At 60.0% G+C, this 15830-nt stretch overlaps 1 protein-coding gene across 11 annotated transcripts in view; it reads left to right on the top strand.

Moving 5' to 3' along the window:
• Window positions 1–15830, top strand: part of CRHR2 (corticotropin releasing hormone receptor 2) — a 44306-nt gene that overhangs the window by 24269 nt on the left and 4207 nt on the right. For 2 of the 11 annotated variants that reach the window (XM_008261603.4, XM_008261605.4), the window contains 10 exons: window positions 1755–1840; window positions 2408–2517; window positions 2791–2908; window positions 4011–4164; window positions 4582–4642; window positions 6046–6118; window positions 11022–11107; window positions 11287–11422; window positions 11717–11758; window positions 12985–14077. In XM_008261603.4, the coding sequence (XP_008259825.2) occupies window positions 1755–1840; window positions 2408–2517; window positions 2791–2908; window positions 4011–4164; window positions 4582–4642; window positions 6046–6118; window positions 11022–11107; window positions 11287–11422; window positions 11717–11758; window positions 12985–13125 (1007 nt within the window). In that variant the 3' untranslated portion in view covers window positions 13126–14077. Of the gene's footprint in view, window positions 1–1754; window positions 1841–2407; window positions 2518–2790; window positions 2909–4010; window positions 4165–4581; window positions 4643–6045; window positions 6119–11021; window positions 11108–11286; window positions 11423–11716; window positions 11759–12984; window positions 14078–15830 lie in introns of those variants that run through there. The other 9 variants (XM_008261604.4, XM_002713736.5, XM_008261600.4 and 6 more) reach the window with 7 other exon arrangements.

Genomic DNA, 15830 nt, shown 5'->3' with positions numbered 1-15830 from the left:
GTGGAACCAGGCGCTGTGGGCGGGGTGGGGAGCAGCTCTCCTCCCTCTGGGGGTGCCCTGGCTGTCTCACACAGGGGCCCTGCCAGAGACGGCCCACACACTGACAGGCCTGGAGGCAGGGATTGGCCAGGAGCAACCCCGGGACTGAGACTTCAGTGAGCTCAGGGCAGCCAATTAGAAAGTGATTGAGCAACAGAGTCCCCTCCGCTGCGTCTGCCCGCGGCGAGTGCTCCCTGATCACCCCACTGCTGTGCACGCACGCTCTGCCTGGTAACTTCAGGATCCCAGAATCGCAGCTCAACCCTCAGTCCCCACTCCAGCTCCGTGACTCTGCCCTATGAGCTCATTCTTCTCATTCGCCTTATCACATATACGTAGATAACATAAGTTAAAACGTCCAGGAACAGGGGCCGGCACTGTGGCATAGCAGGTAAAGCCGCTGCCTGCAATGCCAGCAACCCATGTGGGTGCCGGTTCGTGTCCCAGCTGCTCCACTTCTGATCCAGCTCCTTGCTAATGCACCTGGGAAAAGCAACGGAGGATGGCCCAAGAGCTTGGGCCCCTGCCACTCACGTGGGAGACCCAGATGAAGCTCCTGGCTCCTGGTTTTGGCCTGGCTGCTGTGGCCATCTAAGGAGTGAAGCAATGAATGGAAGATCTCTCTGCCAGTCTCTCCCCCTCTCTCTTTCAAATACATAAATAAATAAATCTCCTGGTCCCAGTTGCCCCAACAGTGGAGCAGGTGGATTCTGTGGTTCGGGGTGGGGGCGGGGGGCAGAGGGTGCACACTGACGTGATGTGGTGCAGAGGCAGGCTGAGGGCCACGGCGTCCTCGTGAAAAGCATGGGCTCGCCACAGGGGGCAGTTTAGGTCCCAGATCTTGGACGTCAGAGTTAGAACCGAGAGAAAGGCGAGTTCAAGGATTCCCCCACACATTCCGTTTGCTGAAACTGCACTTCTATAAACCAGGCATTGATGCTGAAAAGTATCTTCCCATCCCTCATTCCGGCTGTTAATACAGAGGCTGGTGCCTGACTCGTGTTGGCCCCAGGCAGTAGCGCCGCGCCACCCTGGGCTCCTGGATTTCCCTCATTCCTAGGCCCCCGCAACTCAAAAGACTGAAGACAAAACGTGAAGCTAGGCCTCAGGGGTTGGAATCCTCTTGTCTTCTTTGTCTCCTTGACAGGCAGCTTCATCCCTTTGTGCCTTGGTTTTCACCTCTGTGAAATGGGTTAACACCATGTCAGTCAGTACCTGCTTCCTAGAGTTGTCGTGAGTGTTAAATGGACAAGCATGTTTTGAGTAGTCAGAAGGGGGCTGGGTACGTGGCAAACACATGCCACACTCAGGGAAGCTCATATTACAGTGGGGGGGGAGGAGGGCCTCTAATGTGAGTTGATTGCCCTAAGGATGGGGATTATTTGGTGCTGAAAGCTGCGAATCTTCAGCTGCACCCAAGTTCTCACAATCAGGTTCAGCTTTGAAGCAAAGAAACAAAATGAAGCAAAGTATACAAATTGCTAGTCGCAGATTACACCTAAAATGGGCTATAGCCATTTCTCTTTGAGCTACTCTGTGAGAGAAGCCTTTGGTGCCGTTTTCACACAGGCGGCGCGTGTCAGCTTGCACACATGTGCTGTGTCTCCTGGCCCTATAGAGCCAAGGACCCTGTCTTTGTCCTGCAGGCACCAGGGAGCCAGGGATGGTTCTTGAGGAGCAGAGTGGCCTGATTTGGCGGTTGGCATCTTTTGCAGGGAATGCCTATCGCGAATGCTTGGAGAATGGGACGTGGGCTTTGAGGATCAACTACTCTCAGTGTGAGCCCATTTTTGATGACAAGGTGAGTGGTCGGTCCCCGCACAGGTGTCAGGACACAGGTTGGACTCAGAGCCAGCCCTTGTGTCACCCAACCACTCCCCTCTGCACCTCCTGTCCCTGGTGTCCCACCCCGGGCTCAGTGACACTGCGGCGGGGTCAGGAAGGGGGACGTGGAGCACTCATCGAGGCACACGTGTCACCAGCAGGCACAGGTGACAGGTGACCCTGAAAGGGAAAGACCAGGTGAGCCCTGCTCCCAGCGCTCACAGGCTGCCCCTCAGCCTCCGTGTCTCACTCTGAGTCCGTGACTCCACCCGGACAGCAGTGCAGCCCCACAGCAGCCAAGCTCCTGGGAAGCTGAGCCCAGCCGTGCTCTGCTCCCTGCTCTGTGCTGCCCAGGGCGCCAACCTCCTCCCCTTTAAAGCCACGCCCAGTTCCTGACCCAAAACTTCCCAGCTCCATCCCAACACAGTCCCTGAAGGGGCTGGAACTTTTCCCCAGATGAAGATCGCATTCAGAGGGAAAGCATTTGCCTGCCTGGAGAAAATACTGCTAATAACGGGAGCTGTCTGTCTGTCTGTCCATCCAGCAGAGGAAGTACGACCTGCACTACCGCATCGCCCTTGTTGTCAATTACCTGGGCCACTGCGTCTCCATGGCAGCCCTGGTGGCCGCCTTCCTGCTTTTCCTGGCCCTGCGGTGAGTCCACCCTCCTGGCCTGCTTCCTCCTCACCCCTGCACCCCCAGCAGCCCTTTCGCCTCTCCTGGGCACTCTGACCTCCCCCCACCCCAGGGGCCCAGGGGCCAGTGGACCAGGTGCCAGGGCACTGCCCACTGCCAGGCTCTGAGGGTGCAAGGGGCAGCTGGGCTCTGAGAGGCCCGCCCTTGACCACCATGGGTGAGAAGGGCAGCCCTGCTCTTGCCATGTCGGAGAGCTGAGCCCCACTGAGCCCTGGCCCCGGCCGCCCACAGGAGCATCCGCTGTCTGCGGAACGTAATCCACTGGAACCTCATCACCACCTTCATCCTACGCAACGTCGCCTGGTTCCTGCTGCAGCTCATCGACCACGAAGTGCACGAGAGCAACGAGGTCGCCGCCCGGGGACACGTGGGCTGGGCCTAGGGGTGGGGTCTGGGCTGTGGGGCTGCCCACCTCTCTGCCCTGCACTTAGATGCATTGTGCCTCCAGGGCTGGGGGCAGGGGTGGGCCTGCCGGATGGGGCGCTCAGGAGCTGGGTTAACCAGACCAGGTTTGGGTTATCCAGGTCTTGCTGATTCCACCCCCCCCCCACCCCCCACCCCAACCTCACACACACACACAAAAGACCCCTCAGGGAAAAGGAGGCTGGAACTGACCTCTGTTGAACTTTGTCTCACTTAATCCCGACTGGACACCTATGGGGACTATTTTCCCATGACACAGCCATGAAAACTGTGTAAGAGAGGTTAAGGGGCTCTCCCAGGGCACACGCTGCCATGAGGCCTCACGTCAGGTCTCCACCCCACACCTGTCAATCACTGTTGGACTTGTCCAGGTCCCTGTAAAACTGTAGACCCAAGTGGGGCCGACACGGAGTGCTTTGGCTCACCGTGGAGATGTCTCAACACATTTCCTTTGGGTGGCCTGCACCTGGGCCGACGCCCACCAGCTGTGACCCTTAACTGCCCCCCATTGAGCCCCACCTCGGTACCAAACAAGTTCAGTTACACATGGAGAGCCTTCCAGCTCCACATTCACCTGGATGAATCAGATGTCGTTACCTTGGAGAAGAAGTGAGGCAGGGGGTGGGGGGCAGGTGTCTTCAGGGATGGGACCCTTGGGAAAGATCCAGAGCAGCTGGCAGCTCAGCATGGGCCCAGGGCTGTGAGAGCCAGCCAGGGAGAAGCGACTGCAAAGTCCAGTGAAGATCAAAACACGGAGCGTTCTGTTCCAGCCTGTGCCTGCAGGAAGCTCAGAGCCAGGCTCCCTCTCTCTATTAAAAAGAGACACTGGAAGGAGTTGGGGAGAACTGGAAGCACCCCAGTCCAGGGGAGAAGGGTTTCTTAGCTGAACCCAAAGGAGTGATAGAGACCCGGGGAAGAACACCTCCCCTGCGAGTGGCAGTCGGGTTGGAAGCCGTGGTCCTGCCTGGGGGTGGGAATAGTCCTGCCTGGGCCCCAGGCAGCCACTGACGGCCCTGTCCCGGGAGCAGGTGTGGTGCCGCTGCATCACCGCCACCTTCAACTACTTCGTGGTCACCAACTTCTTCTGGATGTTCGTAGAGGGCTGCTACCTGCACACGGCCATTGCCATGACCTACTCCACAGAGCGCCTGCGCAAGTGGCTCTTCCTCTTCATCGGATGGTGTGAGGGTCTTGGGGGCAGTGGGGCCTAGCGGGTGGGGGGCGGATGGCCGACAGGGTCATCTCCCTTCACCTTGGTCCAAGGACCAGAGCCCAGCCCGTCCTGAGGGTGCAGCCATTTCCTCCAAGCTGGTAGGGACAAAGCACCAAAAGGATGCTCCAAGCAGTCGCCCTCCCAGCCTGTGATGACCAGCCCAAAGAACCTTGTCTCTGCCTTCAAAGGGAGACTGGCTGGCTGCCACTCCTGCTCATAGAGCGTGGCTGAGAGTGGGGATGGTGATCTCGTGACATGGGGGCCTCTGGGGGTATGCGTGACCCCCACTGGGAAGAGCCAAAATGGGATCCCAGCCTCTCGTGGTCTACAGGAGGGTCCCTGTCCATCTGTCTGTCCACGGCAGCGCATGTCTGTTCTTCTTCCAGGCATCCCCTGCCCCATCATCATCGCCTGGGCTGTCGGCAAACTCTACTATGAGAATGAGCAGTAAGTGGGCGGGCCGGCCATGGCCATGGGGGTGTGGTGGGGAGGGAGCAGGGACAGGTCAGCCCTGGGGTCTGCCAAGCCTTGGGGCCTTGCCAGCACAGAGTCACTTTCTGGTTGTCCTTAAGCATTTGGGCACCCGGGGCACTCGCGTGGCAGGTCTCACGTGACTGTTTCCTGAGTTTAGTAAGGACTCATGGTTCTTTCAAGTGATGCCCACAGCCTTGGGTAAGTCTGTTCCTCAAAGCTGGGTGGGGCAGTGCTGGAAGGCCTGGGGCGTGCGGTACAGGCACCATCCCAGGCTGCATCAGTGAGCATGGAACAGTCGACGAGAGCTTGTGTTAGCTGACACCCCAGTCTCCGCGTGGGCACAGTGTCTACGCCAGGGTGTCCCTGCCCCAGACTGTGATAGCCATGGCCCAGGAGGCAGCAGCTGTGGCCACAGGCCGGCCAGTGAGAGCAGCCAGGAAGTCAGATGCCAGGAGCAGAGAGAAGAGGTTATCATCACTCTCCAAGTGCCAGTCTCCAAGGGGTCTCCGGGGCTGGGGTGAGCAGCGGGGTTTGGGGTACAGTCCCAGAAGTCCTACTTTAGAAAGAGCTTGTAAAGGTGAAAACTGCCCAAGAAAAAGAGAGCCTCTTTGGTAGGTAGTGAGCTTCCTTCAAACGGGGTGTGCAAGCAGAGGTGGAAACCTCAGTGCTGGGAGGCAGCCAGGAGGCTCCTAGTGGAGGCCGGTGTGCCCTGGATGCCCTCTGAGTTTCCTGAAGTTCATGGTCCTTTGCCAAGGTCCAGTAATTGCTGGCGGAGCTCGCCTGGGTCCTCCTGGCCCAGCTCTTCGTCCTTCTCCCTGGACTAGCATCCAGGAGAATAAACAAGCGTGTGCCAGCCAGGGAGGCGGGCCAGGCAGCAGGCTCCCTTTGTGGAGTGCTGGGGGCTCAGTTTGAAGACCCAGCTTGGGAGGGACCGTTCCACCTCCACATCTGCTGCTGTGTGCAGCTGAGCGCCTGGCACGCAGAGCCATGGGTTTGCAGCCACGGGGGAACAGGTGGTACAGAGCGAGCTGGGCACTGGGCCAGCAAGGGGGAGCCTGGCTCTCACTTCACTCCTGTGCCTCCTGCGTGCCCAGCTCGGCATCCAGCAGTCTGAGATGACACAGGGGACGGAGGGGGACGTAGAGGAGACCCAGAGTCTGCCGTCAACCTGGCTGGGGAGACCAGACCCACCAGATAGAGCAAAAGACAGCCAGGGGCCAGGCGAGGATGGGCAGGGGGCTGCGCTGTCCACTGAGGAAGGGGCAGCCCTGAAGCTTGGGGCTCAGGAGGGGTCAGAGAACCCTGAGCCCACACCTGCAGTGGTCGCCTGGCTCCTCCTCCACTGACCACTCACTGCACCACCCCCCTCTCCATAGGTGCTGGTTTGGCAAGGAGCCCGGAGACCTGGTGGACTACATCTACCAGGGCCCCATCATCCTTGTGCTCCTGGTAGGTCCTCAGTGGGGGCGGGGACAGATGGGGCTGGGCTCCGGGAGGACAGCAGAGGACCCAGCCAGGCTGACTCTGGGCAAAACATGGCCGGGGCTGCTCTCCACACCCAGTCTGCCTGCTGGCTCCTAGCCTGCACTCTTCTGGGACCCTGGCCTCTCCCTCATGCTTTGTGCCCTGGGGCAGCCCCTGTGCCTCTCTGCACCTTGAACTCTTCTTCTGGGCCCACAAAGGATCTGACCCGGGGGTTTCTAGCTGTCCCGGGTCTGACGTCCACTTGCTAGCACCAGGTTGAGCTGGCCAGGTGAGCAGGTCCCTGAGGCAACAGAAGGGCCCAGCACCAAGTCTTTTGCATGCCTTCCCCCTCCCCCACCATGCTACCCTCCCCTCTGGGGCCCAGCCCACCGCCCCCAGCCTGGAGCAGCCATCCCAGAAGGAAGCGTAACGAGCAATTGTTCCTTGTCCAGCTGCCCGCCCTTTCCCAGATGTATCCGCGTCTAAGGTATAATTGCCTCCACGTCTTTGATCCACAACGAGCTTTAATTAAGACAGAGTTTAAGTAGAGGCTGCATTCTGGGAAAAAAAAAAAAAGTAAAAAGAGCCCATTATATATTGTACATTTAAAAAAAAGAAACATACAAAAAAGCCCCATAAGAACTTGGCATTTACGTAAGACTTATTTCAGGCTCAGCAATTTCAGGCTCCTGTGTGTACCAGCTGCCTTAAAGGGCTACGCTCCTTTAACTCGGAGAGAATGGCCACTGGCCACTTGCCCACAGCAGGTGCCTCACGGGGCGTGCTTTTGCCTCCCTTGCTGACAGCTGCTTATCTCCTTTCTGTCCCTGCTCTTCTCCGGATTCGCCTGCCCCTAGAGGACAAGGGAGGCTGCCACCCACTGCCTGAAACCGACCTCATGGCTGCTTTCACGGAAGGCAGGAGCCAGTCCCTGCCAGCAGTTAACGAGGGCAGAGATTATCATGCTCAGTGTGCGGAACCCCCATGAGACGTATCCCCTCCCAGCCAGCTGTTGGCTGGTACAGGGGCTCTGATGAGCCTGGGACCCGCCAAAGAAGGCTGGCCCAGATGGCAGCCGAGGCAAGGGAGTGAGCCAGTCGTGACAGCCGGATGTGGACGGGTGATGAGGAAGTGATGCGGGCAGGGGCCAGTGTGCCGCTGGACTTGCTCTTGCCCGCCGCCCTCACTCTTGCCACCCCCGCCTCAGCTCGGAACCCTTTGCTTGTTCCCTTTGGGTCCAGTGTTGGCCCCCGAGCCGTGGTTCCAGGTTCCATGCTGAGCCCACCACAGGCTCTGTCCTCATAACTTGGGTCCTCACACCCTCAGTGCCTGTGGTCTGGGCTTGCTCTGCGGCCCGGCCAGAGCCTGGGGCACAGTAACGCTCAGGATTGAGCCCCTTGAGATTTGCCTGGAAAATGCCAATAGGAGGGGAAAACCAGAGGTGCCCCGTGAGGATCCGGGGCTAAGCAGCAGACTGTCCCCCACTCCCGGCTGCTGGGACACCATCTCCCATGGTCTAGGCTCCCTGGGGACAGACCACAGGGCCGCACAGACCCCTGTGGCGCAGACAGGTGTGTGAATGTGTGGGGCAGGGAGCTGAGGCTGGGCAGGGGTGAGAAGACCTGAGTGAGGTTGCAGGAAATCTACTTGGTACCTAGCACGGAGACCCTCCCAAGGGCGGGACCTCGTCTCCCAAGCTGGGTTAAAGACAGGAGAAGCTGCTTTGGAAGCCAAGGAGGGCAGGTGGGCCAGGACCCCTGGCTGTTCCTCCACCCTTCCCCTCCCCTCTTCTCCCCTCCCCTCCCCTCTTCTCCCCTCCCCTCCCCTCTTCTCCTCTTTCCTTTTCTTCCCTCCTCCCTTCCCGTCCCTCCCCTTCCCTCCCTTCCCTCCCCTCCCCTCTCCTACCCTCCTCTCTCCTTTCCTCCCCTCCTCCTCCTTCCCTCCCGTTCCCTCCCCCCTCCCCCTCCCCCCTTCCTCCCCTTCCACCCTTCCTTCTTCCCTTCCTCTCTTTGCTGCCCTCCCTGTTTCTGCACAGTGCACGCAGTGAAGGTTTAGGGACAGTGAGACCTGAGACATGGCATGGTGACGTAGCAAGTGCCCTGGCCCTCCAGCAGGTGTGGCGGGGTCTCAGGGTGGCTCACACACGGGGGACTGAGAACCAGTGGGCCGGGTCCATTTCTTTTTCTTTGCCTTGCTGCAGAGAGGCAGGTGCCGTGTGGTATATCGTGGAGGTATATTCCCAGGAGGCGGGCCCTGGGAAGTGGGGTTTGATCCTGAGGATGCCCTTTGCCCTCTTGGCACCTGAGTGTCCCACCTGCAACACGGGGAGGTGTCCCTGCCTCACGAGTGGCTGTGAGGCCTCGTGGACTGGGGGTGCATGCTGGTGACCCAGGGTCCTGCGCGTGGCTGCTGCAGGAGCAGAGCGTGACGTGGGGGTTAGGAGAAGCTGCCGAAGCCAGCTGCCTGGGTTCAAAGCACAGCCCCACGCCCTGCCAACTCCAGGGCACAGGGAACTTACGCACCCTTTGGAACCTCAACTTGTGCATCCATAAAATGGGGCTCAGGGTGGTATCTGCCTCACAAGGCTGCTGCCTAAGGAACAGAACCAGGGAGGGCGCAAGGCCTCGACCCACATCAGGGAGTACAAGGTGTCCACAGCCATGGGGGACCGAGCTGCCAGTGCCAGGAGAGAGGGCACTGAGGCAGGCTCCACTGCTCAGGGCAGCTCCTCCAGGGGCCTGGGCTGTGCCCTGCCCACCCCTGCGGACATTCCAGGCCGGGTCGGAGGGCCCTGTGAGGGGCTTGCTGCAGAAGGGAGTGGATTTTACCATACCGGCTCCCAGCTGCACTGGTCTAGGGCCCGCAATGTCCCCCGCAGCCACAGGCACACCGGCTGCCATCCGGGGCCGTCTCCTCCCAGCAGGCCGCCCTCACCAGCCGACGGTGCCTCCTTCTCAGTGCCCAGTTCTCTGGCCTTTTCCCCAGGCCTTCCCGACCTCTTAGGAGACAGGCAACCTGCCACCCCACCCCCATGCCACCCACCCTCAGCTAGGCCCCAAGCAGGGACCATGTCAACTCAGAGCCTGCCACGTGGTAAGTTGATTCACTGAATGATTAAAGAGAAGCAGAAACCAAGCTTGACAAGGTTAGGGTCCAGCAGCAGTGTACAGGGAGGATCTGGGGTGCAGTGGGCAGGGAAGGGTGGAGTCCAAGAAGGGGGAGCCCAGGGCGGTCAGAAGCTCCCTGGAGAGAAAGGGAGTGTCTGCAGCAGCGCTGCCCCTGATGTGGTAAAGAGGGAGGCTGGGAAACTCGCTCCAAAGCAAAGAACGCAGCCGAGGGGGGCGGGGTGGGCTCGTTTGAGGAGGGCTCAGGCCTGGCTCCCAGTGCCTGACACAGGCCTCTGTGCTGGCCCATCTCTCGGCATAAGGAGCAGGCCCTGTAGCCACGGGGTGCCCAGGAGCTGCTTGCTGCAGGGATGCGCGGACGGACAGACGGACGGACGGGTGGAAGATGGATAAAATGACTTGGTGGGTGGAGGGATGGAGCACTGAGTGGATAATTAAATAAACTAGTTAGTGTATTGATGGGTGCTGGGTGAATAATCTCTAATACAAAGAAATGTGGCAGAAATGAGGATGCATTTTGATTCCAACAGTAGAGACTCAGAGAAGTCGGGAAGAATCGGGAAAGGTCAAGTACTTTGCATTACTTATGTAAGAAAATTAGGATTGATCAGTGCGCTAAGGTGGCTTATGACCCGTGATCCAAGGGAAGATGCCAGAAGCCCAGGAGCTAGATGTTGGGTGCGTCTTCAGAGAAAGTAGGAGTGGCAGGCCATGGGCACCCCCCTGCAGGCTCTGCTGGGCTTGCCAGGCCACGGCTGAAGGGGACCCCAAGCCCTCCTGCCCCACAGCCACCCTCAAGCCTAGGAGTTCCCAAAGGTTACAGGAATGGCAGTCCCATGATGTCTGCCAGTGTCTCCCACTCCCAGCCTGGGATCCAGAACTTAGGGTGTTAGTGGGGCCCAGCCTGGGCTTAGGGAGCAGTGGATTTTCTAGACAGAGACTCAGAGGGTGTGTGTGTGTGTGCGTGTGTGTGTGTGCACATGTGTGTGCATGCAGGAGCCCGCAGGTGGCTCTCTCTGGCTCGTGAGCATTTTCAGAGGAGACGGTCCCAGAGCCTGGCCTGCACACACTGCCACTCCTTCCAGCATGCACGGAGTGCAGAGAGCGCAGGCGGGCTCCGGGCCCCCGGCCCTGGACGCATGCACGAAGCATGGGTCTACAGACGCCATAGGCCCACAGAGACCCGTGCAGCAGGGGGGTGACACGGCTGCCCTTGCATGCGGCAGGCTCAGAGCCAGACTCTGATGAGGAAGGAAGCACAGAACGAAGATAGATGAGGCCCCTCCGGGAGCCCGGATCCGCCCAGTGGCCTGTCCATCTTCCTAGCCTCGAGGTGTCTGCGGAGGCTCAGGAGCCGGTGGGGAGAGACCTTCCTTGGTCTCATGCTCATTAATCACTCCATGCAGGTGGCAGGCCCTGGGGCTAACCCAGAGCCAGGCAGCTCACCGGGAGCCTGCTGAGCAGAGGGGCCAGGGCTGGGGCAGAGCCTCAGAGTGTGGGGTCGGGCTAGGGGTCTTCTGGGAAACGCGTCCGGGGGAGAGAAGCCTTCGCTCTCGGCTTCACTGCTGCTCCCCCCGAGTCTGGAGGTGGAGAAGTGGCAGATGCTGGATCTAATGGGGCCGAGGGGGGAGGCGAGGCAGCGGGTCCCAGCAGGTGTGCCTGGGTGTAGGTTTGCGGGGCTCTGGGGGAGGGGGCTGCCTCCTTGCTCATTCCCAGGCCAAGGCCCTTCCTTCCTGGCTCCTTCTCTGCCTTCTTCCTTCCAGATAAACTTTGTATTTCTGTTCAACATCGTCAGGATCCTAATGACAAAGCTGCGAGCGTCCACCACCTCGGAGACGATGCAGTACAGGTGCGTGAGCACGCGGTGCCCGGGTGGAATGAGCAGCCCTGGTGACTGCCTGCTGCCTGCAGGCCACGCCCACTAAGTCCCCACCAGGAGCTTGCTTGAGCCCCCAAAGAAGCCTTCCCAGCCTGCCTGCCTGCCTGCCGTGTGGCCTCAGGCCCGTGTCCCCACCCTGCCGTCCCCAGGAAGGCGGTGAAGGCCACCCTGGTCCTCCTGCCCCTGCTGGGCATCACCTACATGCTCTTCTTCATCAACCCCGGGGAGGACGACCTGGCACAGATTGTGTTCATCTACTTCAACTCCTTCCTGCAGTCCTTCCAGGTGAGGCGCTCGGCCGGCTGTGGCCCCTGGGGAGCCCTGGGAACCAGGACCGGCACACGTGGGGTTCAGTGTGAACACACAGGTGGAGATAAAGCAGGTGCACTCCCGGTCCCCAGCCCCACCTGCTGCTGGAGTGCCCTGCTCTGATCCCAGGCCCTGTCAGCCCCACCCAGAGCTCAGGTGTCCCCACACCTGCTCTGCTGAGGCCCACCCCAGGCTGGACCCCCTTCTGCCTGTGTCCTAAGGCCCCACCCAGCTCTGCCCCGGCACTGACAGCACCTCCTTGCTTTGCAGGGTTTCTTTGTGTCCGTCTTCTACTGTTTCTTCAACGGAGAGGTACGAGGGTGGCCCTCGGGGTGGCCTGGGCTCTGGGCCTCACCCTCCACTCAAGGGCAGTGCCAGCTGCCCAGCCTTTCAGAAGAGCCAGGTCCCTGGCTCTGTCCAGTTCTGCCCTGGAGGAGGGAGAGGGAGGTCTGAGAAACAGCCCCAGCCTTAGGGGAGCAGGGGCTAGGGCCAGCCGAGGAGGCCACAAGTCCCAGGGAGCCAGGAGCCGGGGTGCAGGGAGCAGGGTGGGCAGGGTTCCCTGGCTGCAGGACTTCAGGGGAGAGAAAGGCAGAGGCAGTGAGAGGAGGAAGCTTCCAGAAAGAGGAGAGGCATGGACCATACAGGGCTTCATGAATTCAGGGCCCACTCCTCCCACACTGATGAATAGGCCACACCCCCAGGCGGTAAAGCTTGGCTCAGGACGGGGTGCAGTGTCCCCCCTGCAGTTGGCTGGGGAGAGAGACACACACAGGGCCAGTGGGGGGAGGGGGAGGCTGCACCCAAGGGAGCCTAAGCAAGAGCAGACGCAGCTCCAGGGCCAGGAGCTCCCAAATACTCCAGAGGGACGCAGCGCCCTCCTGCGGCCACACCTGCACAGGGCCGGGGGTGGGCCCTTCCGTTAAAGCACCCCCCACCCCAGATGCCAAGTCCAACAAAGACCAGTGTGTGGCTGGCTGCAGGGTAGAGAGACACAGGGCCACAAAGGCAGACAGGTGGCCTGCATCCGGGCATTTATGCTGTCCCAGCCAGGTGCTGAGGGTGATGGAGCAACACGTTTTACAGTAAAACACTCCAGTGACAGTGCAAATGAGAGCAAGAGGCACCGGGTGGGATCTGGACCAGAAGCCACTGGAACTGTCAGCTTTCCCTGTCAGGCGGGAGGGAAGGGCAGGGGCGGGCAGGACCTGAGCCAGGTGTGTGCGCTGGCGAGGGCCTGGGAGCTGGGCGCTCTGGGCCTGCCACGCTGAAGTCCAGCAGCAGAGTCGGTCACAAACAGAGAGTGGGCGCCAGACTCCTCCAGGAGCGGGGAGAACAGGGGGCTCCAGCGTAGCTGCAGAGCGGAGGTGGGGGCCAGGGGAAAGGTCTTGGTCGGGGGAGGTCCCGCAGTATGAGGGTGGCCGTGGGTGGGGGCCGCCCTGAGCAGCCCAGCGAGGGACAGGGAGCTGGGGAGACCCGTCCCCCTGTCCCGAGGCCCAGGCTCCGCCCCCGCAGGCCGCTGAGCCTCTCCCGCCCCGCAGGTGCGCTCGGCTCTGAGGAAAAGATGGCATCGCTGGCAGGATCACCACTCCCTGCGAGTGCCTGTGGCCCGGGGCATGTCCATCCCCACGTCACCCACGCGGATCAGCTTCCACAGCATCAAGCACACGGCCGCTGTGTGACCCCCGGCCGCCCACCGGCCCCGCACTCCTCCCCGCTGGAGGCTGCTCCCCGTCCTCTCCCTGTTCTTTCTGGGCTCTCCTTGCTGCAAGGGCCCTGGTGGGGACCGGAGGGAAGGAGCTGGCGTCGCAGCAGAAGGGGGCTCCCGGGGACCAGAGCCGCTGGGAACAGAGGGACGTCACGTTGACAAGAGCTGGGCACGCTTCCTCGGGCGTTTGCCTCTCGCTCTGGATCCTCACGTAGCCCCATTAACAGGTGAGGAAAATGAGGCCTGGGCCGGGGAAGGGCCCGCCCAGGGCCACAGTCAGTTGCCACTCCGTGCCAGCAGCTGGGTGGTGGTTGGGCGTCCTCTGCAGGTGGTGGAGGCAGGAACTAGGTCCTCCCAGGGCTGTCACCAGGAGGAGCCTCCTCTACCCCACCCCCTCCCCGGGCAAGGCCCATTCAACCAGGAGCAGGGACTCTGCAGCAACAACCAATGGGGAGGTTCCTGGGCGTGGCTTCGCAGGCCGGGCTCCGGGAGAGAGAAGCCCTCGGGCCGTTGGCTCCCAAAGGGCTTCCGCCCTAGGCACCTTCCGCTGAAATAAACTAAGGAAAATTCTGTGTCCCATCTTCCCAGTTTTAAGTTGACATCTTATATTTTTTACATGTTTTAAAACACGTGGAGGGCTTTGGTCAATATTTACATTTCAAAATGAAACCGCCACATTTCAAAAGACATCGGTTGGAATCTAAGCTCCTCAGCGATGTACCACATTCAGCCTCATCTGTTTCAGACACATGGAACCAGCTCGGCTTTAGCAGCTGGAATCTGGACAACGCTCCCTCTCTCTCTCACTTCCATTTCCCAGAATTTACACTAGGGAAATGTTTCTTTGGTTGAAAGTATTTTATCGCTCACTTCTCTGCCACAAAATAAATTTATGAGTTGAAATTAAAATATTTGGTTTCCTGGGACAGAAGGCTCTAAGGGTTTTTTTTTTTTTTTAAAGATATGACTTTTAATTTTTATTAAAGATTCATTTATTTGAAAGAGTTAGAGAGGATCTTCCTTCTGCTGGTTCATTCCCTAACTGGCTGCAACAGCCCACGTGGTGCAGGGACCTAAACACTTGGCCCATCTTCCTCTGCTTTCCCAGGCACCTTAGCAGGAAGCTGGATGGGAGGCAGAGCAGCCAGGACACGAACAAGTGTTCTGCTATGGGACATTGCTTTACCAGCTATGCCACAACGCTGGCCTCCACAACTATCGTTTGATGTAAAATGCAGTAAGCAACTGATTGGGAAAGAAACGATTTCACAAGTAATTGTTGAGCTTAAAAAGGAAAATGTATCGAAATTTACTTGAGAGCCAGACAGAGAGTTCCCATCTAGCTGTTGACGCCCCAAATGCCCACAAAGGCCTGGGCAGGTCTCGACCAAAACTGGGAGCCTGGAGCTGCACCCAGGTCTCCCACGTGGGTGGCAGGGACGTGGCTGCTTGGGCCATCAGGGTCCGCATCAGCAGTGAGCTGAGTGGGGAGTGAGCACCTTAACCCCCCGCTGAAGGTCCCTCCCTGAAAATACATCGTAATGAATGGGTGGAGATGCAATCCAGCTATGGAAACAATTACTGGCCGGCGCCGCGGCTCACTAGGCTAATCCTCCACCTAGCGGCGCCGGCACACCGGGTTCTAGTCCCGGCCGGGGTGCCGGATTCTGTCCCGGTTGCCCCTCTTCCAGGCCAGCTCTCTGCTGTGGTCAGGGAGTGCAGTGGAGGATGGCCCAAGTGCTTGGGCCCTGCAACCCATGGGAGACCAGGAGAAGCACCTGGCTCCTGCCATCGGATCAGCGCGAATTTTTTGTGTGTTTTGGAAAGCGGTGTGCTGCAAAGCCTCTGAACAAGTGATTAGCTGGCTGTGTCGCCTGGTTCTCTGCACTGCTGACAGCTGCGCCCCAACCCGCGGCGGGCCAGTCACACACTGAAGGCCCCACAGTTTGGCAGGGAAAAGTGCCTTGAAAGTGATGAGCCCTGCAGTAGCTCGTTCAGGGTCTCTCCACCAGCCCTGGCAGCAGACTGCCGGGCGGATGCCAGCTCAGCTCCTCTTGTCCGGGTGCCCTGAAGGGAGGGAAGCCGCACACATCTTGCAGAGTGTCCCTGTGCAGCCAGCAGTGGAGCCACAGCCACCTCCGTCCGCATCTCTGGTGCTTCAGTAGAGCCCAGGAGCTGCCAGTGGCCTGGCCCCAGGAGGAGGGCTCTGTGCGCAGGAAGAGACGCAGCCGGGCTCAATAGAGCACAGGCTCCATGCCAGGTCCCAGCCCTGCGGCACTGCTCCCGAGGGGCCTCCCTCAGCTCAGGATCCCGCCTGCCCTGTGCTCCCTGCAGGGTCTGGGGCCGGCCCAGGTGAAGAGGCCTGCAGGTTGCCCCCATGGCTCAGTGCCACCCTGACCTGCTCTCGCCCCAGCCTGAAGAGGCTCCTCCCGGCCCAGTCCCGCATCCCCTCATTACCTGGGCCCTTGGTCGTGCCCTGCAGAGCTCTGCCCTTGAAATGGGGCGGGAGCCATTAGGCCAGCTCTCCAAATCTCCACTCCTTCCACTCGTTCGGCACCTGCTCCGGGCAGCCCCGCCAGCCCTCATTAGTGCCTGTTACTGCTCGCACAAGTCTCCTTCCTGGAAAGTGGTCTCATTAGTGGCCTGGAGCACCCAGGCTCTGCAGGCCCTCAGGCTGTC

This window comes from Oryctolagus cuniculus, chromosome 16 (assembly GCF_964237555.1).
Source record: "Oryctolagus cuniculus chromosome 16, mOryCun1.1, whole genome shotgun sequence".
Taxonomy (NCBI): domain Eukaryota; kingdom Metazoa; phylum Chordata; class Mammalia; order Lagomorpha; family Leporidae; genus Oryctolagus; species Oryctolagus cuniculus.
Note: the sequence above shows the minus strand (reverse complement) of the source record. Positions and strands in the feature narration are given on the sequence as shown.